We start from the raw sequence: 24,678 nt of genomic DNA on the forward strand, positions 1-24,678 counted from the left end.
CTCCTTCATATATCGAAGTCATTTCCTACTTGGGAAAATATCAGATGGAAATAAATCCAAATCCTCTTTCCCAGGCACCATGGGAGGCCGATGCCTAGGTGCCTCCTCGTCCGAAGAACTAGAAGAATCATCCTCGAAGTCCTCTCTAAAGACTGGAGGACGGCGAGCCACACTTTTACGCCTTCTTTGAGAACGGGCCGCCTTGGAACCTTCTCCCCCTGAGTGATGTGGAGAACTAGTTCCCCTCCTAGTCATATGAGGGGGGCTCGAAAAAGGAACACGACTTTCCTGTTATCGGGGTGCTCCCCATGCACCCACATTAGTCGTTTGTCTAATACGTGTCATGTTGCCCTGCATAAGGAACAGGACGTCCGACTTAAAAAGAGAAGAAAAGGCGACGACGTCGTCCAAATACAATAGAAACACGACTATAGCAAGAAACGCCTCCCCAATAAGTGGATAATAAAACAAAAGTTATCAAAAATGAAAAACAAGAGAAATAGCAAAAGAAGTACCTGCAAATAATCAAATGGGTGAAAGCTTCAGTCGAACAAATTGATCCCCAAAGCAAAAGCGGAGAAAAGTAGTCAAGAACACCTTCAGCTCAAGCAAAGAACTCTGAAAAACTTATTTCTCTCTCTAAAAACTCTCAATCGTCAGAAGAGAAATGAAAGAGGAAAATGAATCATTGCTTGGGTTTTCAAAGAAAAACTGAAGCTCAGCAGATGACAACACATGGTGCACACCTATATCAAGGAGAATGCCCTAAAAATTTAGAGCATCTCCCTTGAGGGGAAAATGATGTTGCCTAAAAATAGCGAACTCCACCTTGAGCCTATCATAGGGAAACACGTGGCATGCTGGGCAGATATACACATCTAGCAGAACCATCACTAAAAGACAAACACTAAAAAGGCCCAAAATTCTTGGAAAGGCCCATACACCAAAAGAGCACTTTAAAAAGCCTCTTTGTTCCAGGAATCAGATTAGGACACATGTCCCTATCCGGAGATCATCCAATCACATGCCTAGGGTATTGGGAAGTGTCCCAAAACCCTAGTCTTATAAATAGTTCAAATCCCAAGGTAAAAGGGCAATTAATTTTATTCCTACCTACATTAAACTATTCTGCTCTGTCTTCTCTCTAGAAATTATCTCTTGCCAATAGTTACTTAGGCATCGAAGGGAATATTCCTACGGGAATGTTCTTGTTCTGCAGGTTGCAGGAAGATCGTGCTAGCGCATACTTGATACCTCCGAGGAAAGGGTGACACATCATCACCAACAAAGTTCCCACAACAGTTTTTTTTCATAAGAATATAATGTTTTTACATACAAACAAAATATTTTATCATAAGTATGATATATTTAATATTTTATGTCATTCAATATTACTCCGGTTATTTTTCTTGTACTTTATGTTATATTTCATATTATTCATGTTATTTTTGTTAATTGTTTATGTTAATATAGATATTTAACATGTTACTATGAAGATTTATCATGTTACTTACATTATTTCTAGACCTAGTGCTCTTGAAACTGCTAAGAAATGGAGGAAAAAAAAATACAACATCTAGAAAGAGATGAAAATAGATTAAGGAGCTTCCTGGAAATCAGTCGATATTCAAATTCAAATGCTTAAAAATTGGACAAGAGGGCGACGTAAACATCAAAAAGAATTGGAGAAGTAATTCCAACAACATATATTGTAGCATTGGGATAAGTTTCAAACTAGAAAAGGTAAGTAAACACATTGTTGATTTTGTATTAATGTTATTATATTTTAAACCAATGTTGCCTTGTTTGTTATTCGTGTTATTTATTTACAAGACATGCAGGAAAAAAACGCACAAGGTTGAGTATACATACTGTACATCAATAATGATGCTTAAGAGGAATGTATAACACTGCATCGCCAGATCATGAGCAATGCTATAATATATGTTCAACATATAGGAAGTTATTATCAAGAAGAAAATTATTCTTGAATTTATGTTTAGCTCTACAGTTTTTTGGGATTTAATTTATTTCTATATTTGAGTGCTTCAATGTAAAGTGTTATATACTTTTAGGTTCATAATGTAAACTTATGATGGCATATTAATACATTTCTTAGCTAGCTAGTATCATTGTGTTATTTTTTGTTTTATCATGTTTTTTTTCATAAGCATGTTGCTTCTTGTCATTAACATATTTCTTTTTAAAATATATATGTTTCTTTATCGTATATTTAAGAAGCACGTTAATGGAATCAATTCACATCTAACATAAAGTAAAAAATATATTTTTTCTATACTGAAATGGTTTAATATGTTATTTTTTTTTCAGTCAAATCATGTTAATTTTCATTATACTCGTGTATTTTTAGGAAAAATTAATTCTAAAAATCCTACTTTTGGCAGGTTTTCTTTTATTAATCCCACATATGAGTTTCTTTTATTTATTTTAATGATCCAATCCTTTGGATCTATCCTCTTTTAATGGTCCTAAAAGGTACGTAACAAAACTGTTATAGTAGGTTATCTTGACAAGTTTCTCTCTCTTATTCGTCTAATTTTTAAAAAGCTCCTTTTCTTTCCCTTTCCTTTTTTCCTTCAAGTTGGCAAGCCCCTCTCCTTTATGGGTCCGATGACTCGGCGGGGCATAATTGTTGGTATGTGGGTGACCTTGTGGTGTGAAGGAGTATATTAAAATAAAAATAAAAGACAACCGACTATTCAGTTGGGTGATCATAAGGAACCATTAAAATAGAATAGGTTCAAATTAAAGATTGGATTACTAAAAAATGTCATATGTAGGAATAATAAAAGAGAAATGCCCAAAGGTTGGATTATTAGAATCAATTATTTCGTATTTTTATTAGTACACGTGTTATTTTATTCAACTCTTTTATATGTTACTTATTAAAAAAATTTACTAAACAAAAGAACATATTAACAAAAAGAAAGTAGTACATAACCACAATCGAAATTATTATTCTCAAAAGCACATTTTATTCCTTTACTTCGCGTACATTTGCTACAAAATTGTGAAATATTTTTATATAAGCTTTTTAAAACTTAGAGATAAACAATTTTAACTTATTTTATTTTCCTATGTTATTTATTTCTTCCATGTTACTTTTTATGAACCTTATGTTTTTTTTGTTTTCTCCAAGAGTACCCTACATTCTCCATTTTCTTTCTTTTCAACCTTTAACTTTTTCTCTTTTAATATAACTAGTTGTTGGCCGGCGCGTTATCGTGCGCCGTCCTCCAAGATAGGAAAAATTAATAGCGTAATTATTTTTATTAAAACATCTCAATTATAATTAATTACTATGTCTTTGTATTTTTGGTAAAAAAAACATATTGCTTAAGAATTGCTAATACTTGCCACGTACATATATGGCATTTGTTTTGTATTGAAAAATAGATTGTATACGCTATAGCAATCTCATATTCTCATGCAGTCCCCAAACTTAGCAAAATACATAAACGTTCGACATTCATAGTTCAAACGCTAGTGCTGTTTGACCATGCATTATGCAATGTACGAATAATTATTATAGATTATAGTGTAGTCATATACTTAATGACCAGAAAATCATCATATGCTTGGATTCCAGGAACAATATACATCAGATTGAAGTTATTTCAAGCACTAATGTATACTCCATAAAAAGTTGTTGTATCGCACGTGATCATAGGATCCTCGATTTTATTTCCTATGTTGTCATTTCATCGCCATCCAAGTTCAAAGCTTTAAAGCTCCGACAGCAACTTCATCTGGGCCACTGTTTTACCGAGTCCCTGATTTTTCATAAATTACCATGTTAAACCGTATATAGAGATAACTTAAACAAAGGACTCCGGGGAAAATGGACATAAGAGCTCCACGTACAATCCAAATTCCAAATCACAATGTGAATATAAAAGCAAACATGACAGCAAGCGGCATGAGACACACCTGGTCGTATGCAAGAATTCCACCCAAACAATGCATAGTTCTTCACTCTTTCTCAACCATCCATGACATTGGCAATGCAATTTTCTGTTAACAACAGATGAACATATTATGCCATATAAACCTGGTGCCTCAAAGGGGGAACAGTTAAGAGCCCAGGAGGAAGATCAAGTTCAGCAAATATGGGGTGGCTAATTCCCTGCATACAAATTACAAACAACAATGAGATATAGATACAACTGATGCAAGAATTACAAAAATAAATAACATTGTGTGATGCAACTATGCAAGTATAGAACCCTATAGGCTATAACACATAATGACATAATATTCAATACAATGGCCTTTCTACATATTTGCTATGTAACCCGGCAGAAGCATAAGATTTCACCAACTTTACACTTTCAAAAGGCCAAGAATAAATATAACCACACATACACACGACCCAGTACGACATAAAGATAATAAAAACAAGAAGAGAACACAGTCAAGATATTAAGCTTATTGATCACAAAGGTATTTAAATCTCGACAGTGTGGAAAACTTTGCAATACATAAATAAAAATAATTAAATCATCCAAGAAATATGTCAGAGAAAACAATCTACCTCATAGAAAGCAAGTTTTGATTAACAAATTCATGTAAAATGAAGATTAATTAACAACATAAAAAACCATAACTTTGTAAATTATTAGATCAACTTGATGCATATCCAATTACCACATTGTACAACCAAGTTAAGTGAGAAATTAACACAATTTGTAAGATCAGAATGGAACTTTGATAAACTAAAAACCTAGGTAAGATGATCTATAAATGGAAAACATGCCCTGATGGAAATATGATGTTTTCCCTTGAGCTTCACCAATCACTCCCTAACTAAATGCTGACATAAAACTTCCAATAAGCCTTTCACAATCCCACACTTAAAGTTAGTCCAGTAAAACCCTCCAAATCGTAATGGCAAGGAAAACATAGTTTTCAAAGAATCACCAATTGAAAGGCAAATAAATACCAAAGCATCATCAGAGGCCAATTGCCCACATCCACAAGACCGGTCAGGCATGCTTCTCATGGTACACCCAACAACAATAATTGGTGGGAATGCGCGAGATACCTTAACATCTACTCAATTCGATAACTGCAATACCAATGCATGTTGAAAGTTCACTCAAAAATAATAAATAACTAATCCCTCCCTCTCTTCTTTAGAGATCTTCCATTAGACCGGCATTACAATTTACAACTTTCAAAGTTTTTATCTCGTCTAATAATATGTAATATTTCCTACTCTTTTATTACAAAAACCCTACTAACAACATTTCTTTCTTACTTTTCCTTACATAAACCCCGCTTACAAAACTCTTTTCTTACTTTTCCTTAAACAAAGTGTTAGATAATGCCTTGAATCGGTCAAGCCCCTTACTGCAACGCCCCAGCACGGTATCTGTTATTTTGGACACGGTTATCTGTTTTGGGCCTATTTTCTGGGCTTTTCCGCATCTGTCTAGAGAGTAGTATATAAACTCTTTAGGTGATAACCTAGCTGTATTCTGTAGTCTGTATTCCTCAAGATCAATAAAAATTTCCTCTCCTCTGCCTGTGGACGTAGCTAACACATTGTTAGTGAAACACGTTAAATCTCTGCGTTCTTTAATTACGTTATTTTATCTTTCTTTGCATCCGTTATAACAAAAATCATAAACATCACTTAAATAAGAAAGTGAAATCTATTATATCCTTTAGAAGAAGCTGAACTTTAGCTATTTTCTGTTTGTTTTGATAGTGATGATTTGATAATTTGATTTGACTTGATATAATCTTATTTTATTAGTTACTTAATTTGATTTCATTCAAAGGAGAAGATTGAACACAGAGATGAATGAAGAACAGTGAGATAATGAAATGAGTGATACACAATGATTTCCCCAAAATTGCGACTGAATTTGATCAAGCAAACCACGAATGATGAGAAGTGTCAGTCCATTCACACAAAGAAAAAAGAATATAATACATTCAATTTAGAAGCCAAGTATAAATAACATAATAAATCAACTACAAAACACAATCAATCAAACAATTATGGGATAGATTTGCAAACCAGAAGGGACAATAAAGAAACCACAGACTACAATGAAGGAAGCCATAGACACAAAAAATTGTCATGAAATATATAGAAATGGTTAGGAATTCATTAGCAAGAATTAGCATTCCATTCAATTTCTATCCCAAAATAACAAAAATCCAAAAATCACAAATAACCAAGAAATACAACCATTAATCAAAGAACGAAATTCAAAACCGTAAAGAGTGAGAAACGGGGTATACTCTGCAGGAGAAGACATTGATGATGACCCGCTCGAAATTTGTCAAACTACCACAAGAGCCTCAGATTCAGAAAACTTGTGATTTGTATCTGAAGTGAGCACAAAAAGAGAAATGATCACTTTTTATTATAAATAGAAAAAAACAATGCTTAGCCAAGATGATTGCAAGAAATAGTCAGTCCTAATCCAATCTAATTGCGAAGTCCCGCTACTATCCAATGAAATACAAATTCCGCTGAATCAAAGAACAAAAACAAAATTAATACGACATACTAAGTAAAAACTGTACTCAAAACTTGAAATATGATAGAAATTTGATGATGCACGCGGAAGTTTTGATGGACCCGAAAAATATAACAAAATTGTATTTTATCATTGATTACATTAATTAGAATTTTACAACAATATTTGCGAGAGCTCATGTCTCTCACTTATCTCTTTGCTAGAACACTTGTTTCTACCTCTCATATTTTTGTGGGAGCTCTCTTGATTGGCCCACCCTAAACTTATGCACATACAACCTATTTATAGTTGTTGTATTATGGTTTCTAGATTTTTCTACTCCCTTCATCATCTAGATTTTTCTTAGAATAATTCTAGACATTTTAGTTACTAGATTTTTCTAGTCTAGCTCTTAGATATTTCCTAAGATTATTCTAGAGTATTATATTTCTAGATTTTTCTACATAATACATTTAACTATTTTTACAAGTGTATTATCTAGATTTTTCTAGATTAATATTTTAACACTCCCCCTTAATCTAGAAAAATCTTGTGCTTCAAAAAATTTCATCTTTCGAAAAATCTCGTTGTTTCACTTGTCACCAACCACCAATCGTCATAAACACTTGAGTTCTAATCATGTTGGCACCCGTGTTACCAACCTCCATCTTCTTGATACCTTTTATTGATCTTGATCATCTTCTCGTTGGTATACATGTTACCAACTATCCCACTAGTGCACATGTCGCCAGTCATCTCCTGAAATTTTTCCTGAAATTTTATTTTGTTATTGGTGCTCATGTCACCAACCATCCCGCTAATGCTCTTTTCCTTAGCAAACTTCAAAATATTTTCTTCTACATTTTCTTCATTGCCATTTGTTTCTCCCGATTTTTCTTTTGCTGTGGTGTTCATGTCACCACCTAGCACTGCTAATGCTCATGTCATTAGCAAACTCCAAAATTCTCTTTGTGAATTTTGTTTTTCTTTCCTTTTTTTTTTTTTGTTCTACTCTGCTAATGCCCTTGTCATTAGCATCCTTCATATTTTCTTCTTCAAAAAACATATTTTCTTCTTCAATTTTTTTTCATCCTTCCTCATTTTTATCATCAACTTTTATTTTCTCCATTTTCCTCCATAAATTTCTTCTTTTAGTTTAATTTTCCCAACTTTATTATTTTCTTTAGGCAAATTTGTTAAAAAGGACCTTTTATAACCCAAATTTTGCGAGAAAGGACCTTATATAATTTTTTTTGTGAAATAACACCTTAATGTAAATTTTTTTGCGAGAAAGGACCTTATATAATTTATTTTTTGTGAAATCACACGTTAATGTAATTTTTTTTTGCGAAAGACAACCAAAAGTAAATTTCCGGCATTGACTGAGCTTTTCCGGCCATTGACTTGCACGTGAGAAGCACGTGTGACATTATTTTGCTTATCACACCCAATTTTCCTCCAAAATTCTAAGCTTTAAAACCTAAAGTTGAAAAAAAAAAAACCGAAATAAAATCAAGTTTGAAAATTCAAGAGTCGGGAAAATCATTGTCTTTAGCTAACGTAAGCCACACGTGCTGCTCACGTGCAAGTTAATGGCCGGAAAAGCTCAGTCAATGCTAGAAACTTTCCTTAGGTCCTTTCTCGCAAAAAAAATTACTTTAAGGTGTGTTTTCACAAAAAAAATTATATAAGGTCCTTTCTTGCAAAATTTGAGTTATAAAAGGTCCTTTTTGGCAAATTTGCCTTTTCTTTATGAAAATTTAGATTTAGCACGTACCTCTTTCTTCAAATCTCATAACCCTTCATGTCTTGGGTCTCCGATCTTCAATTTTGTCGTAATCACTTTTCCGGCTCGGATACCATGATAGAAATTTGAGGATGCACGCGGAAGTTTTGATGGACCTGAATAATATAACAAAATTGTATTTTATCATTGATTACATTAATTAGAATTTTACAACAATATTTGCGAGAGATCATGTCTCTCACTTATCTCTTTGCTAGAACACTTGTTTCTACCTCTCATATTTTTGTGGGAGCTCTCTTGATTGGCTCACCCTAAACTTATGCACATACAACCAATTTATAGTTGTTGTATTATGGTTTCTAGATTTTTCTACTCCCTTCATCATCTAGATTTTTCTTAGGATAATTCTAGACATTTTAGTTACTAGATTTTTCTAGTCTAGCTCCTAGATATTTCCTAAGATTATTCTAGATGATTATATTTCTAGATTTTTCTACATAATACATTTAACTATTTTTACAAGTGTATTATCTAGATTTTTCTAGATTAATATTTTAACAAAATATACTCAAATTGATGAAACAATAAATACTCAAATGATTAAAACATCTGATGAGGCAAGATCAAACATATCCACATGAAACTAAACCTCAATTAGAAATCGGGTTATCATCTTCACCACCCACATCATAAAAAAAATATTATAAACCCAAATCAAAGAACACTAAATATAAATAATCTCATAATAAAGAAGAAGATTGAGAAATTGAAGATACCTTGCAAGAGTTTTGACCATTGAACTTTTGTCTCTGTCCATTGAAGACACCAAACCAAGCTGGGGAGAGAGAAAGAAAATGAGTCACGGGGAGGAAGAAGATGAAAGAACAAGAAGGAAGAAAGCATCAAAGAAATTAGGTTAAGGGGGGCAGAAATGGGGGTAAGGCGTTAATTTTAGGCCCTATTTGGTTCAACATTAGTAAAGGAAGGGAAGGGAAGGGAAGAGAAGGGAAGGAAAGAAAAAACGTGAGTTGATTTAATATTTTATTTGACAGACTTACTTTTTTCTTTCTTTCCAAATTCCTCCAATTTTGGGAGGAAAGGAAAGTAAAACTTTTATACAGGGAGCTTTTTTTCCAATTTCTTTCATTTCCTTCCACTTCCCATATAATTTTTTGAACCAAATATAAGAAACGTTATTTTTCCTTTCCTTTCTTTTCTTAGTTTAATCCTAACCCTTTAATTCTAACCCTTTAAAAAGAAAGAGATGCCCAAAAATCTCCTTAAGAATAGTGAAATTAAACCACATTTCAGTCCATTAATATTCAGATTTGATGCAAGTTTGCTATATATGTTGTTTAAAATTTAGAGACAAACATTTATCGGCAACTTTTGTGTAAGACCGTCTTATCGAAAATACTGTTTTGATTGCTTAATTAATTAATTTTATCGCTTAACTAATTGGTTTTATTACTTAACTAAATTGGTTTCATTGCTTAACTAATTGGTTTTATTATTGCTTAAATATTTAGTTGTATTGCTTAACCAATTAATTCCATTGCTTAACTAATTAGTTTCAATGTTTAACTAATTAGCTCCAGTGTATAACTAATTGGTTCTAATGCTTAACTTATATGACACTAAGGTGGTCTTTTGTGTAAAATTGGCTTATATAAAAGTTTGTAAACATATATTTTTAAACCTACGATATTTTCCTATATAGTTATGTTATTTTCCTATAAATATATGTTTTTTTGCTATTCCATGTTATATTTTATAAAGCTCATATTATTTTATGTTTATTTTTTTTATCAAAAGCGCATATGACTTCGCTTTAACGTGAGAGTACCAGGAAGAAGGTAACAATTTGCGCAAAAACTATATACGAGCAATATAAAATATCTTTTCATGAGAAATTCGATTTGTTATATTTATATATTAGATTAGCACTCGTGTGATGCACGATTTTGAACAAAGGTATTGTTAAATTTGTTTACAATAAGAAAAAATTTTAACCTCAACATTAATTAGTAAATTATACTTCGTATAACATATTTTTTGATATACCCATAGGAAAAATATATTTTATGTTATTTGTAAAACATATTTCGTAGTTACAATTTTGAATAATTTATTAGCCTTGCAAAAAAAAAAAAATTGATTGTAAATCAGCTTTTTACATATCTCATCTATGAATCGAGATAAAAGATCGCAACCAAGATTTCCTCTAACTCAAAAACAGGAAGCTCCAAAATATTTACTATTTAATTGATTTTTATGTTTAGTAAAATTGATTTTATTAATAAAAAATCATATTATCACATGGAATTAATTAGAGATCCCTTAAATAACTACTTTGTATCTTCATTATATATCAACAATCCATGATTTTGATCTATCCCCTTGTCACACATACCCAAAAAAAATCAACAATCTATCCTCCAATATATAGAAAGAAAATAGGCAGAAACTTATGTCAAACAAAGAAAAGAAATAAAGGGAGTGGAAAATAAACAATGTTACGGAGTAGATTACAATTCATTTTTCAGATTAAAGCCACCTGCATTAAGCATCCTTCCAACTATGAAAGACCGTTCATTGCTTCTGATATGATTTTCTTCACCATAACTAAAGTGCATCAGCAAAATAAATTGGAGGCATAATGAACTCCTATTCTTCCGCATAATAAACTTACATCTCCTTACAATTATACGACGAAGAAACAAAAAGAAAAATCCAGTTATAATTACATCTAAAAGCTAAATTAAACTGGAACATTGGTCTAAAACCGGAAGACCCCTGTTCACCTAAAGGAGAGTCGGAGATGAGTAATGTCACCTTCACCAAAGAAATTAAGGACCTTAAGAAGATGAGGTGTATAATTACTTTTCGATAAAACATTCTCGCTATTCCTTTATTCATCTTAATTCCTTCGAAAAAGACCATTCATGTTCTCCCATGGATAGCTTACATTAAAATTCCAATCAACTGAGGGTTATTCAAAAAGTGTATCATGCAATCAGGTTGGATAAATAATCAAAACATTCACGACTTTTACGAAAATATCCATATAAATAAAGAAACCTAGAAAGAAAAAAACAATTTGAAAAAACTACAAACCATTGAAAAGAAAAATCGTGGGAGATCTAGAATCCTCAGGAAATCAAGATGAACATACATGCTTCAGCTAAAGACATACAGAAAAAAGAGAATGTAAATTTCGAAACGAATTTGGAGTTTAAATCACCCAAATTTTACTGATTTGGACATGAATTCATGAGCAGGCCGGACCACTCAACATCAAGAACTTCAGTAATCATAACTTATTATTACCTGAAAATAAAAAAATACAAAATAAATTAATCACAACAATTAGTTTGTAAAACAGAGAAAATTATGAAGAAAAAAGAAAAAATACAGTAGCGTCTCAATCAAATGAATAGCTGAAATACAGAATAAATAAAACATAAATCGGAAATGGAATAGTAGAGAGAGACTGGAAGATGAACAACCAGACGTTGTAAAGCGTGAGTTTTTATTTAAAAGAAAATTGGAAAGCGTGAAGGGCATAGGAGAACGGCATAAGAGTAGTGCAGTTTGGGCGGGAAAATGTTAAAAGGAGGACACGACACGTGTACAGCTTGAGAGGAAAATGATGTCAGCGGTTATTACTTTAGTAATAGTTATAGATGAAGAGTTACTGAGTTACTCTATGTTGTTTGTCTATTAAAAAGTTTGGAGACAAAGTAATAGATGGCCTACAAATCTAAATTTTGCATGAACTCTTAGAAAAATAGTGGTATAAATTTGATCGTTAACTTGAGACTCACTCGATCCATAGAATATAAAAATAAAAGACTAACCCGATCTAAAGTCGAACTATAAAGTAATCCACCTGAAATTAACCCAAGCCGAGGTCTGTTCAATATGAACCTGTGCGAAGTCGAGCCTGACCCAATCCAACTTGACATGTTCACGAGTGACCCATACCTGGTAAACCGGTTGAAATTGTACCCCGAATCCGACACAAACTTGAACCAAATTCAACTTTCTTATCCGGCCTAAGGAGCCAATACGAAACAAGACCTTCTGAACGTATAAGGCCACAACAAGTGGGAATATCAACTCACTTGGACCTGATGTTTAGTCATACCCCATAAATCGGGAAGTGATAAATCCAAGGAAAATTTTACTTCTTCCAAGGAAATTCACATTTTTTTAATCATTTCTGAACGTATAAGGCCACAACAAGTGGGAACTTTGAAAAGGCCACAACAACGGAAGGAACACAAGGAAGCTACAACGTGAACTTTGAAAAGTTGATTTCCTTGGAAGAAGTGAAATTCTTCCTTGGATTTATCATTTCCCCATAAATCCATAATTACAAAGGGTCCAATAATATTCCCTTTGATTTCGAAGTGTTGTCAGCTTTCACGGTCAATTGACCAAGTTAGTAAAACTAAAATTAATACTCCCTCCGTCTTTTTTATTCTCTTTACGTTTGACTTTTTGCACGTAACAATTAATTAATGTGCAATAAAATTCCTCTATTTTTCTATTTAAACAAGGAAAAGTATATTTATTTATAATATTTTCACGTTTATCAAAATTATGATATTGGGAAAATAAAAAAATTAATGTCCATTTAGAAAAATGTGAGAGATTAAATGACCCAATGAATTTAATTGGTTACAATAATTATTGGACACAAATTTTGATAGAATATTAAAACATTTATGTGATAATACAAAAGAAATTGTAAAGAATATTTTGAAACACTCAAAAAGGAAAACGTAAAAAACAAAAAGAAACGGAGGGAGTAGTAGATGACAATTTGTTAATAAAAATTGCTCAGGTAACAACTTTGTAAATACAAAATCAATAATTTAGTGATAAAAATATATACTGTCCCACAGCTCATTCACACCGAAAGAAAAAAAACAAAAAACAAATTATAAGCTATTCTAAGTTCATTTTAAGGTTTGTATGTGATCAAAATATTGTCTTACATAGGTCTGTGCTACATAAGTTGAAAATTTATCAATTATGCATCTTTTATAAACATTTTAAAAATATCAATTACAAAAGTTAACATTTTTAAACAACTAAAATACAGTATATATATTCAATTGGCTATTGCTCCTTGATCTACACTAGGAATACATCTGCATTTGCATCTGCTTCTGCTTCTGCTCTTGAAGTGAAGACAATAACACTTCATTTAACTTCTCAAAGTTCACGTTGTAGCTTCCTTGTGTTCCTTCCGTCTGTTAACAGTGACATACACGTAAAAAAACAATTAGAACTTAGTCATTAAAAAACGCGCTAAAGGTACGACAGTCCAATGATCAGAACATGTTAGGTGTCACATGACCGATACTTTTAAGTTTTAACGAGTTATAAAATTTATTATCTAGAGGACCGCTCAATTAATCAAAAGTTGAGAACTTTAATCTATAAGTGAAACAATCGGTCATCGTTCTGACTGATAATAATTAAACGAAAAAAATATACTAGATGAAATAAAAATAAATAAAAACTTACCCACAAATGTATATTGTAAAAGGTCCTTCCACCAAAGGATTGAAAAGAAGAAACATCAATGACAAGATAACCATTCTTCTCAAGTAGCAAAAGCACCTCAGATATTGATATTCTCTCAAACGTTGAAACTTGGATCACCATTTCCTTATCACCAAGTTTGTTTGTAGAAATCGAGCACGACGTCGTATCCTTAGTTATGGACTTATTTTGCCTTTGTTCTTGGATGAATTCCCCTGCATTTCCTTGTAATGCTGACATTTTTGATAAGAAAACTTCCTTTTTATGAGTTAGTTTCTCCACTTCCTTTTGTAGTTCAGGTATATACTCTAGCACCCGTCCAACTGTCATAGGAATGCTTAATTTCTTCTGCAACAAAATCAAATCATGTTATTCTACGTACTAGCTATATACTTCATACTTCCTCCGTTTCTAGCTTATTAGTTGACAGTTTGACACGGTTTGATTTTGACATTATTCACAAAAGTTTTTTTAACTTTTTTTTTTTTTGATTTACCCTTTACAAAAATCACAATTATGGAATCTTATTAGATTAGTGTAAATGAATATTTTTTAAATATCAACTTTTTATAACTTTTTCCTATTCATAATTAGAGAATTAATGTTTAAAATCGTGTACTGGTCAAATTCGTAAAAACTAGATACTCACCCTCTTATCAGTTGCAGGAAGCAAGGCACGTAAAGAAGAGTACATGTTGTTAATCTTCTTTCTTCGGTCTCTCTCACTTGCATTATGACTAATCTTCTTGGCTAATACAGGATTATCATCAAATTGGTCTGTTGAACTTGTACCTTGAGGCGATTCGCTTTGCTTAACATGATCATTAATCTCCTGATTACCTTGAGCTTGAGACGACGTAAAATTAGCAACATATATTGAATCAAAATCGAAGTTACCAAAATCTTGGTCTATCCCTAATTCTAAGGGATACTCCCATCCTAGAGTAGGACATAATAAAGGAGACATTGCCAACATTTTTTTTTGTTTTGGAGGAGGATTTCAAGTTGCTCAAGTTTTCTTTTATGCTATTATGTGACAATGTTATGGTAGTTAGTTATAAGATCGACTATGTATATATAACAAGTTTAAAATACAAACATATACTGCGTACAAGTATTTACTGAATTATTCTTGCGTGGACCTGGTCCACAATAATATTAGTGTGGACCCAAAATTAATATTTTTCTCAAGCACCCTTATAATAAATTAAACACCAAATTTTTTAGACATAGTAACCATTTTTCGAAACATAGTAACCCTGTGTTTTTAAAAGAGAATTGTGACTTAAAATAACATTATTCAAGCACAACATGTATCCACGACACTAATTTGATATTTTGTTCATAATAACCCTAATAAAATGCCAAAATAAATTAGGAATAAGTTGTTGACTTTATTTTAAGGCATGGTCCACAATCAATTTAGTGTGGACCAAGTCCATTTAAGAATTGGTGTTTATTAGATAATAACAAGTGAAAAATAAATCGTTTTGATTGGCTCGTGTATACTCGCGCTATTAACTAACTTAATTATAATTAACCTTATGTTAATTGGAGAATAACTTGAGATAAGCATTTGATAATACATGATTACGCAATAATGCATGTAATGGGCTCGTGCATGGCTTAAGAAAGCTTGTGGTATAACTAATTATGTTTAATTATTTAGATAAATCCTTCAAATATAATATATTTATAATGTCAGAAGGAATATAAATTATTTAAATATAGACACTTGTCAACCAGGAAATTATAAGATAAGTGTGTATATAACTACCCTCTAGCATCTTATTTCTTGTCCCATATATTTGATGCCAAATCAATTAATAAAAAATACGTTGAAAGAGTTTGAACTAATGATGTCGCATTTAGACTTTAAGAGTGTCAACTCCTCCTCCTCCCCCCCTAGCCCTACACCACAAAAATGATTTAAAAGGTTATAAACTTTCAAATTTTAAAGATTTGTTTAAATGATAAGCTTATATAAATGATAATAAATACTTGGTAGTTAATTTCAAGAAATCTAAACAAGATTCATAATGATTGAACTCGGGTAGGCAGACTAATATATGGTTTAGATGGATATGGATATCTTCTTGTACTTGACTGCTTGTCTGAACTTCCAAGATGGGCATATTAAGTGGTGATACCAAGATGTATAGCGATAAAAGTAATAATTTTTTTGTCTCAATAAAACACTATGAGTAAAAAGGTGTAACATGATACATAAATCTCTATTCTATAAAGGAATACTTGAGATTGATTCTTTTTTGTATCTTTGTGTGAAATACTTATATTATATCTAAGTAAAATGATGTATGGTTGGGTTGACTGATTGTGAAGTATTTTTTTTTAATAATATGTCACCTAAAAATTCAAATTACAATGAACATTAATTAAAATTTCAAAAAAAATTAAATTTTTATTATCCGATTTGTTGTTATTTAAAAGTAGAAGATTCGTTATGACACCAATAATCTCAACATCACTCGTCTTTGTTGCTTAGTGGGATGCATGAATTGTAGATTTGTAGGTAGCCCACTTGTAGAAGTACATTATTAGAGATATACTTAAAACGATAAGATCCTAAATTAAGATGTCCTCCAATTCTCCAAATTAATGGCAAGCAAAGTGCTCGTGCCAGGCTGAGGCATAGAGTCTAATTTAAGCAACTTATTCTATTTAACCTACCGCAAGGCACGTGCCACCCCACAAACATAGGACATCCTCGTCTTATATTACAAGTAAGTAGTCGATGACACCATTGATTAAAAGTTATATCTTGATTAGTTAGAGAGTTAGATCTATTTTAATTTAGTCATAATCTTTATAAAGTATACTAGCTCAAGTTTGATTGTTTGCAACAAAATACTTCATGCATTACCTATGTCTGCCTAAAGTCTTACTTCGTGTATTTGATGGTGCGACATAACATTAAATTGATAAGCTGATATGTTTACACTAGCAAATTAAACACTTAAAACATGACTCCAATTGATTTGTTAATGGAGCACGTATGGAGACTTGAAACTTAAATTTGTTGGTTGGCTTAGTGGTCATGTTTTTTTAATGGAGTTATGCTTAGTGATAGTTGCCGGTTCGACTACCGGCAACGACAACTCACTCAAGCGATGTTTCATCCTAAATGCACCATGTGTTCATGCCTTTTGAGGCGTTTGAGCCACACTAACGGTATGTTTGGGAACCACAATTTCTTTTGAAATTATGGATTTGGCGCAATTCCCTTGTTTGGTAATTGTTGAAATTTAGAATTGAATTTAGCCCAAATCCAAGCCAATAACAAAACTAGTCCAATTTAATGAATTTTAAATTCCAACTCAAATGATGTCATCTCAATTCCGATCATGGGCTCTCACCATTCTCTCTCCTCATACTAAACCTATTTTTTAAACTCATCTTCCAATCACCGTCTTCCTCAACTAATTTTCTCTCTCCTCTCCGAAACTCACTCTCTCTTCTCCGACCACCTTGTCACCACCCCTACTCCACCATTCTCTCTCCTTACTTCAATCAAATTTCCTTCACCCACTTAGATAACCTCCACCTCCGCTGTCAAGAGTGACGACCACCTCTGACTTACTCCCTCCATCTGCCGTCGTCACTTGTCGCCTCATCACTACGAGATTGGGCGATTCTCCTTCATTACTCCCTCGATAAAGCAAGGAGATTTGGAGATTTAGGATTTTGTTTTCCCAATTTGATTTTTTATGGCTTTATTTCAGTCATTGTAGATTTACTAAATTATTCCATGAATTAGCCTATTGGTAGTAGATCAGAAATTTGATATGTTTTTTAGGGTTTAATTTGTGTGAGAATTTGCAAATTTGGGGCTTTCAGATTCGGTCTTATTTAGGTACTAATACAATCATTTTATTTGTTAATTGTGTTGTGTACTAGATATAGATTTTTTTTCCCCTTTGATTTCTTCAATATTTAATTTATGTATGCAAGTAGCAATTTTTGGTACATAATTTGAGCCGAAAACGCCGACAATAATGATGATGGTGGTGGTGGCCGCCGTTGGTGTTGATGATGATGGTGGTGGTGTTGGTTGTTTGTTGACTTGTTAACGATGAGTCGATGTTTGTGGTGGCGGACCTGGCTATCGTTTGTACCTCAGATTATTGTCGTACTTGCTTCCCTGGCTTGTAATGGAAGCAATAGCAATAATTGAAATTCATGATTTGAAATTCCAATAATTACCAAACATCATACTAGAATTTGAAAAACTAGATTTGAAATTATCATATTTACCTATTAAGAATTAGGATTTGATTTCCAATATTTCAATTCCAGAATTTGAATTCAATTATTTGAAATGAATTTCTCGTTTCCAAACGCAACCTAAACGTACGATTTCAACGGATTTGCAAGATAAAAAATCTACCAAATTTACAAATTTTGTAATCTCCGCAGTGTTTTGAGGGTTTCAGAATCTCCGGGGTGTTTGGTGGATAAATACTTTGAATTTTTCACAAGTAATACTCCCTCCATTTCTAAATAATATGGACACTTTCACTTTTAAAACTATTCTCAAATTCATTTTGACTATCATTTGTGATTTATGGGCAAGGAAAAATAGCCATGTGCAGCCTTGTTTCACTTGTCTCAATATATATACTTTCAAAATATCAACTTTTTTTATAATTTTTACAAATACAAAACTAAAAATATCATGGTTTAAACATTTACATTGACAAACATGAAAAGGTAAACTACCCCAATTATTTCAAACCGGACAGAGTTACTTCGTATAACATTTTGAAATCAGAGTACCTAAGCGGCTAAGCCCTAAGGTCTTGAAGACCAGATTTTTCAGTCTTACAGCGCTTACTAGTGAAAAGACTGAGATAATAATGGGTAACAATTTGGCCATTGCTTCACCAAAAACTATCGAGGTTCCATTATTATCGAATGGCACTAGAAATATGCATTCTACAAGCATGACACGAATTATCAAACAATAAGAAACATGTTCCTCGGACAGGCCGTGTGCCTGACAACATGAGTGAGAAGGAATAAAATAGCAAAAGGGGATGGTTAAACGATACAGTTTCATAAAACTGGAGAAAAATCTGCAACATGTAGAACATGATCCAATTGATTTCCAGAGGTTTACAATATCATCCTCGCCATCAAAATGGGTTCTCAAAAATTATTTTTTCAGTTTGCACTGTGAAACAATACATTTGTAAATTCAACTGGCAAAGCAACAAAGATAATCTTGACAGACTGCAGCAGCCTCCAAGACAGACTTCAACAGTCCTGGAAAATTCGGATTTGGTAAGATAAGTCTTGCAATTCATCTGGAAAGAAAATTCTATAGCAAAGGACAACCAAAATTCGTGATAAATTAAACCATAAAAACAATCAACTTCTAACAACAATAATCTCCAAAACAACAGTCAAACAATACCCGAAAGGCCGAAAGCAATTACCTCCATAAACAGAAACAATCTTAAGCAATTAAAGGATGGACATGTTACGGGCCTATGGCTATAAGAACCAAACAGATCATTTACCAAATAATTAAAAAAGTTCCAAAATCTTACCTCTTCCAGGAAATTAGTTTTCAGTCATGAGCTTGAGTATATGTCAAACCCTAAGATAGAAATATTCAACGGAAGGGGACAATCCAACACCAAAGTTATTCCTATTAAAGACAAGTTTAATCAAGGTTGGGGGACAAAACCTTGACTGCCTATGTTTATTTTCGTTTAACCCTTGCACATATGCAATGAGATTAGGTTTATTTCCAGCAAATCTAAAGGTATTTTCTTTCACTCGTATAACTATCTGGTTTAGCTTATCAACCCGATTCGTGAATTTTAAAAAAATGTTGTTCCATACATTTTTTTTATTTTAGAAACATAAATATATATTTGATTTAAAGTATCTCTTGATCGAAGGGGGTAAAGGTGAAAACCTATGACCGAAAAATCACACGTACGGATATTGATGACACCATAGACGCCATAGAGTTAAATGGTATTTTGTAACTAACTGATTGAGCAGCAGCCGGTAGACCACATGAAAAGGAATATTTATTATTTGATATATAGGAGCCATGTTTGTAACAGCAACCCATAAAAAAAACACCAATACAGAGATCGGCTAGAACAAAAGAGAGACCCTATGTACATTCAAAGGCAGAGGAAATACAAATCTCTAAATTTTTCTGTAGAATGTGTCAAAATAAAAAAAAGATAGAAGTCTAAGAATCTAAGTCCTTCAGTTGGGCTTAAGATTGGTTTTGTTAACAACAGTTGGATTTGGGTTTGCAGTAGTAAATAGGTTAAAACGCCTCGTTAAATCAGAATTACCAACTCAATCTTGGTCAATTACCTGATCGACTAATTAAGCATGTCTTTCATACCAACTGATGTAAGTAGTTACATTCACTTCCATAACTTTGGTCAAAATAATTTTTCAAATATATCAACCATAACTTCCGCGTCTGATAGAAGTGTTCAATTACCCCACTGAAAGCCCCGGTCTAGATTTCTCCTCGTTTTTCTCTACATCATCAAAGCAAACATCTATAGGGTCATCAATATATTTAAAAGTGAGTTTCAAACCTGAATTCTGTTAATGCTCCAAACTCCGAGGGAACAAAAAACCCAAAATAAAACAAAAACAAAGAGTTCTCTCCAATACACCACATTGCACAACGCCACAACCCACTCTCATAAGATTCGTTAATTATCACAAGCAACATTATGACCAATAGTTTGAGAAAGGGTCAATGACGTTTCACACATTTCACAAACCTATATTAAATGCTATAAATTAGATAGAAGATACTAACTTCCCCTAGATTTCTATTTAAGGGTTACACGCATGCACACAACAACCACACCCACAACCGCATGCATGGGAAAAAACTAAAAGAAAACCAGCTCCACTTGATGAGGTCAGGTAACGATTGCTCTTCATGGCCAAGGTCTTATTAAAGTATTGATCAATTGTATGCTACAACCACTATCCAAAATCCACATAACTGCAGACACTCTCATGTCTAATAAGCAAGTGCAGCCGACTACTACTATACTATTCAGAGACTTCATTTAGCTTAAACACCCGTACCAAATACTCGAGAACCAGACACGGATATGCCGCTTGGAACAAAATCGTGCAATATTTTCATTAAAGAAAGGCGTGTGTTACACTTGGACACATACCGCTGCTAAACGAATACAAGCAGCATAAGCCAATTATGTCACAGTTTAACTAATTAGTCTCACATATCAGAAGTAACAAAACAATATAACTGAAAATAGGCATGATTAATTGAAGCTCTCTACAACCGTTGAGCTGCTCATTCAAGCTCAGAATCTAAATAGGTAGAAATGTGAGATTTATTCTCCAGAAAACATTTCTGATACAGAAAAAAAGGAGTGATACAACCAGTCTAGAAGTAAGTTAAGCCAACTCCAAAGTGTACAGTCCACCATTTTCAAAGGTGTCAAGCCTCAATAAGCATCTGATTCTTTGCCCACAAAGTAATTGCCAATCGAAACTAAACCCTATTCATCAAGTGAAACATCAAATACTTCTAGACAAAGGAATCCCGATATTCCCGACCAAAGCATCAGGCATTCACAATACAATTTGTTCATCAGAATTTCTTCTATTTAGAGAAACAAGGGTACTCTACACAACGCCTTTATTCTGACTGAAACAAAATAACAAACGAACAAGAATTGTGAGCCCAAGCCTAGAAGAGAGAAATCCCATCGATCACTATAACCCAAGTCATTGAATTTCAACTAAAACAAAAATACCAAGAATTCAGCCAAGATGTTAATGGTAGATGCCAATACTGGAATGGATATCTTGCATTGATATCAAATTGAAACACTGGATGCCAAAATTGTTGAAGGAAAATGGTGAGGCCTACCATAAATAGTGAGACCTTGAGCTTGCTAGTGTGCAGTACCAAGGACCTGGATTCATATTAGCTTCACAGATTCTTGGTTCACACAACCTTACAAAGTCTTCCTGTCCTTTGTGACTCAACAAAAGTCCTCATAAGGAGGATGCTCAAACTCAGTGTAAGTTTTTAAACCCCCCAAGCTATTATTCATGTATTTAGTCTCCTTCAGATTAAATTTTTTATAGTGAGACTCCAACCTATGTTACCCGGACTCGGATACCCATATCGGAGACTCGTGCGTGTCTGTGTATGGGACACTCCTAGTTTGTGAAAGCTATTTTGTGAAAGTTGCATGATTTTGGTCCAAAATGATGTGTCCAAGTATCCATACCGATGTCCAAGTGTCGAGGATCTGACACGGGAATTTGAGGTAAACTGAAGAGTCCAGGTGAGACTCGAACTATCATCCCAAATTCCAGCATTGAATATCACGAGTTAAATACTCAATGCATCTCTTTTCCTCCGATTTTCCCAAACAAAACTTGCAATCCACAGTTTTGAAGAACTACTCTATCCTCTCTACATTAAATGAACTAGAGGAGTCTTACTTGTTGGATCCCTTTTACCTTGACATAACTACAAAACTCAGAATAGAATACTCTTGCAACTTCTCCTAAGAGCCAACCTTCAAAAAGGTTCAGAAAAAAAGTTTTCCAACCTAAAAGAGGGACTTCCTCCTTGAAGGAAGATCAACACCTGCAGAGATCCAATTACATCCTAACTCCTAATATGTGAATACAACCATTGAAGCAACTGATCTCAGTAATAATAGAACCTCCGATGAGTAGAAGAAACCATAGCTATGAAGAATTTCCAAAATAAACTCTTAACACTATAAAGGGCTTGTTGAGGGTCTTCTCACCAAAAATCAGTGATGACTGACGATTCCGGAAATTAAGATTGATAATCAAATGTTCAGCCACGGCTGTGATAATTTTCTTAGTACATACCAGCAACAATATTACAATCATAATCTTAACCAAGTGATTATCAGTAGTACTTAATGTTAATACAAGACTGGTTTTTCCGGTTTAATGACTGGACCAAAGCTGGAAATAACAAGCATCTCCAAATGTTCAATGCCTCAATAAGCCTTTGATTCCTTTCCCAAAAAGTAATCACCAATCAATTACTTAAACCATAGTAGTCAAGTGAAACACCAAATATATACTTCTAGACAATGGAATCCCAGCCCAAGAATCAGACATGAACAATACAATTTTTCAACAATATTTCTTCTAATTAGAGAAACAAGGAAGTTCCACACAACGCCTCAGTGATTCGAACCAAACCATATAAGAAACAAACAACAATCGGATAATAAGCAACCACAGTTCACCTTAAAAGGAGTGATAACTAATCAGTACATGCCTCCAGCCAAGAGCAAAGAAATCAAATCGATCACCATAATCCAAATTATCGAATTTCAACCAAAACAAAACAAAGAACCCGAAAAAATTGACATGCGAAACAGATGTTAAAACGGATTATATAACCAGACAATGAAAGGATGAAATTTACGTGATAATCATAAAGATCGGAAATCCCATCCAAACAAAAAGGACAACGAGAAGATCAAAATCCACATTTCAACAAAAACTTTCACATAAATCAAACCCAAACAAAATAAAATAATCTTCAAATTTCTAAAACAATAAAAATATAAACGGAAATTTAGAATCGATTAAAATAAAACGCAAATTTTCAAAATTACCAGAAAATGGAGGAAGATCAATGGTCATGCTTTTGAGCATGCTCGAGATGACGGCGTTCCTCAGGAAGAGCGACGAGGTAAGAGAAGGCCATGCCGCCAAAGCAAACATGGTAAAGAGGCATGATTGAATCCGTCTCGATGTGTTTAGCATGGTAGCTGTCGATGCCTTTTGCGAATGATTCCTTGAGGTAAGAGAATGAGAGCATTGGTTTCACCTTGTCGGGGACTTCCTTCACTGTAACGCCTCGTAGCTCGTTGATGAACCTTCGCATCGCCATTGTTGATGGAAGAGAGAGAGAAAGGAGAGAGGATTTGGGGATCGGATTTCGATTGGAATTCAAACCCTAAGTCAATGCTCAAGATTTTGGTTTCGCTATCTGAAAATGGGTATATAGAACAATTCGCCAATTTATTTGTGGATTGATCCAATAGGCCCACATTTTGTAATTAGAAAAATGAAAGGAAAACAATTTAGAATGAATATATTTTAAGGTTTTTTCATGAAATGTCTTTGAGGTTTCACGGAACCACCAAATGCTTTTTATATTTTCATAAAATATATATTACTTCGTATATTCATATTTTTATAAAATGCACCAAATAACCCTGGACTTAACGGTCGTTAGTGCTCTGTTAGCGTTACTTTACCTTTATACCTTTATTCATCCAATATTCTACGGTTAACTTAAAAAAAATAAAATCTTTCTCTCTTCTAAGTTTCTCCAATTTGTGTTTAAGAATTAAAAGGAAACTAGTTTTAAACCCGTACGATGTATGGGACTTGTCGTGGCTTATAAAATTGCTATGTTTGCCATTGGATTTTATATGGTTGTTTGCATTTTTTCCAAAAAAACATGTTTTAACCAATAACAACTTTTTTTTTCGTCGTATTTGTATTTGTTCTTTGCCTAAAAAAGCTACGATTAAACGGTAATAAGCTAGGAAAATAATATGATGCTATTATTAGGTATCTATGAAACTAATCAAAATGGGAAAAAAAAACTTTGTTATGCTTCTCAAATAATTCATGATGGAAATCATACACTTGAGAACTTTCCATCTAACATCTAAGGCAAACACAAAAAATTTGTGTAATATGTAATATCTAAATAGTGAAGTTAATAGGTTTTTTCTCTTATCTACAAACTTTGATTATTACATGTTTTGTAATTATCCGGAAGTAACCAACATATTAATCCAACAT

The 24,678-nt window shown here is 33.0% G+C and overlaps 2 protein-coding genes and 1 long non-coding RNA gene across 3 annotated transcripts; all 3 read right to left on the reverse strand.

The window, feature by feature from the left end:
- Positions 1 to 3,406: 3,406 nt before the first annotated feature.
- LOC110774951 (uncharacterized) lies at positions 3,407 to 9,274 on the reverse strand. Its single transcript, XR_002529622.2, has 5 exons — positions 9,021 to 9,274; positions 8,275 to 8,399; positions 6,277 to 6,364; positions 3,952 to 4,147; positions 3,407 to 3,794 (listed from the first exon to the last, which is right to left on the reverse strand). It is a non-coding gene; the product is annotated as an uncharacterized lncRNA (long non-coding RNA).
- A 3,845-nt stretch (positions 9,275 to 13,119) lies between these two features.
- On the reverse strand, positions 13,120 to 14,858 carry LOC110774950 (transcription factor ORG2-like). Its single transcript, XM_021979552.2, has 3 exons — positions 14,453 to 14,858; positions 13,786 to 14,151; positions 13,120 to 13,508 (listed from the first exon to the last, which is right to left on the reverse strand). Exons 1-3 carry the CDS (start codon positions 14,777 to 14,779, stop codon positions 13,395 to 13,397), a joined length of 807 nt encoding a protein of 268 aa, XP_021835244.1. The 5' UTR covers positions 14,780 to 14,858; the 3' UTR covers positions 13,120 to 13,394.
- A 4,003-nt stretch (positions 14,859 to 18,861) lies between these two features.
- LOC110774949 (uncharacterized) lies at positions 18,862 to 23,861 on the reverse strand. Its single transcript, XM_021979551.2, has 2 exons — positions 23,475 to 23,861; positions 18,862 to 19,089 (listed from the first exon to the last, which is right to left on the reverse strand). Exon 1 carries the CDS (start codon positions 23,750 to 23,752, stop codon positions 23,492 to 23,494), a length of 261 nt encoding a protein of 86 aa, XP_021835243.1. The 5' UTR covers positions 23,753 to 23,861; the 3' UTR covers positions 18,862 to 19,089; positions 23,475 to 23,491.
- Between the last annotated feature and the right edge of the window lie 817 nt (positions 23,862 to 24,678).

This window comes from Spinacia oleracea, chromosome 1, assembly GCF_020520425.1.
Source record: "Spinacia oleracea cultivar Varoflay chromosome 1, BTI_SOV_V1, whole genome shotgun sequence".
In the NCBI taxonomy this organism is placed as follows: Eukaryota; Viridiplantae; Streptophyta; class Magnoliopsida; order Caryophyllales; family Amaranthaceae; genus Spinacia; species Spinacia oleracea.

Coding starts and splice junctions, on each gene's coding strand:
- LOC110774950 (XM_021979552.2), bottom strand. CDS start 14,779: ATGTTGGCAATGTCTCCTTTATTATGTCCTACTCTAGGATGGGAGTAT. Junction 14,152..14,452: donor TTCCTGCAACTGATAAGAGG/GTGAGTATCTAG, acceptor ATTTTGTTGCAG/AAGAAATTAAGCATTCCTAT. Junction 13,509..13,785: donor TTTACAATATACATTTGTGG/GTAAGTTTTTAT, acceptor CACTGTTAACAG/ACGGAAGGAACACAAGGAAG.
- LOC110774949 (XM_021979551.2), bottom strand. CDS start 23,752: ATGGCGATGCGAAGGTTCATCAACGAGCTACGAGGCGTTACAGTGAAG.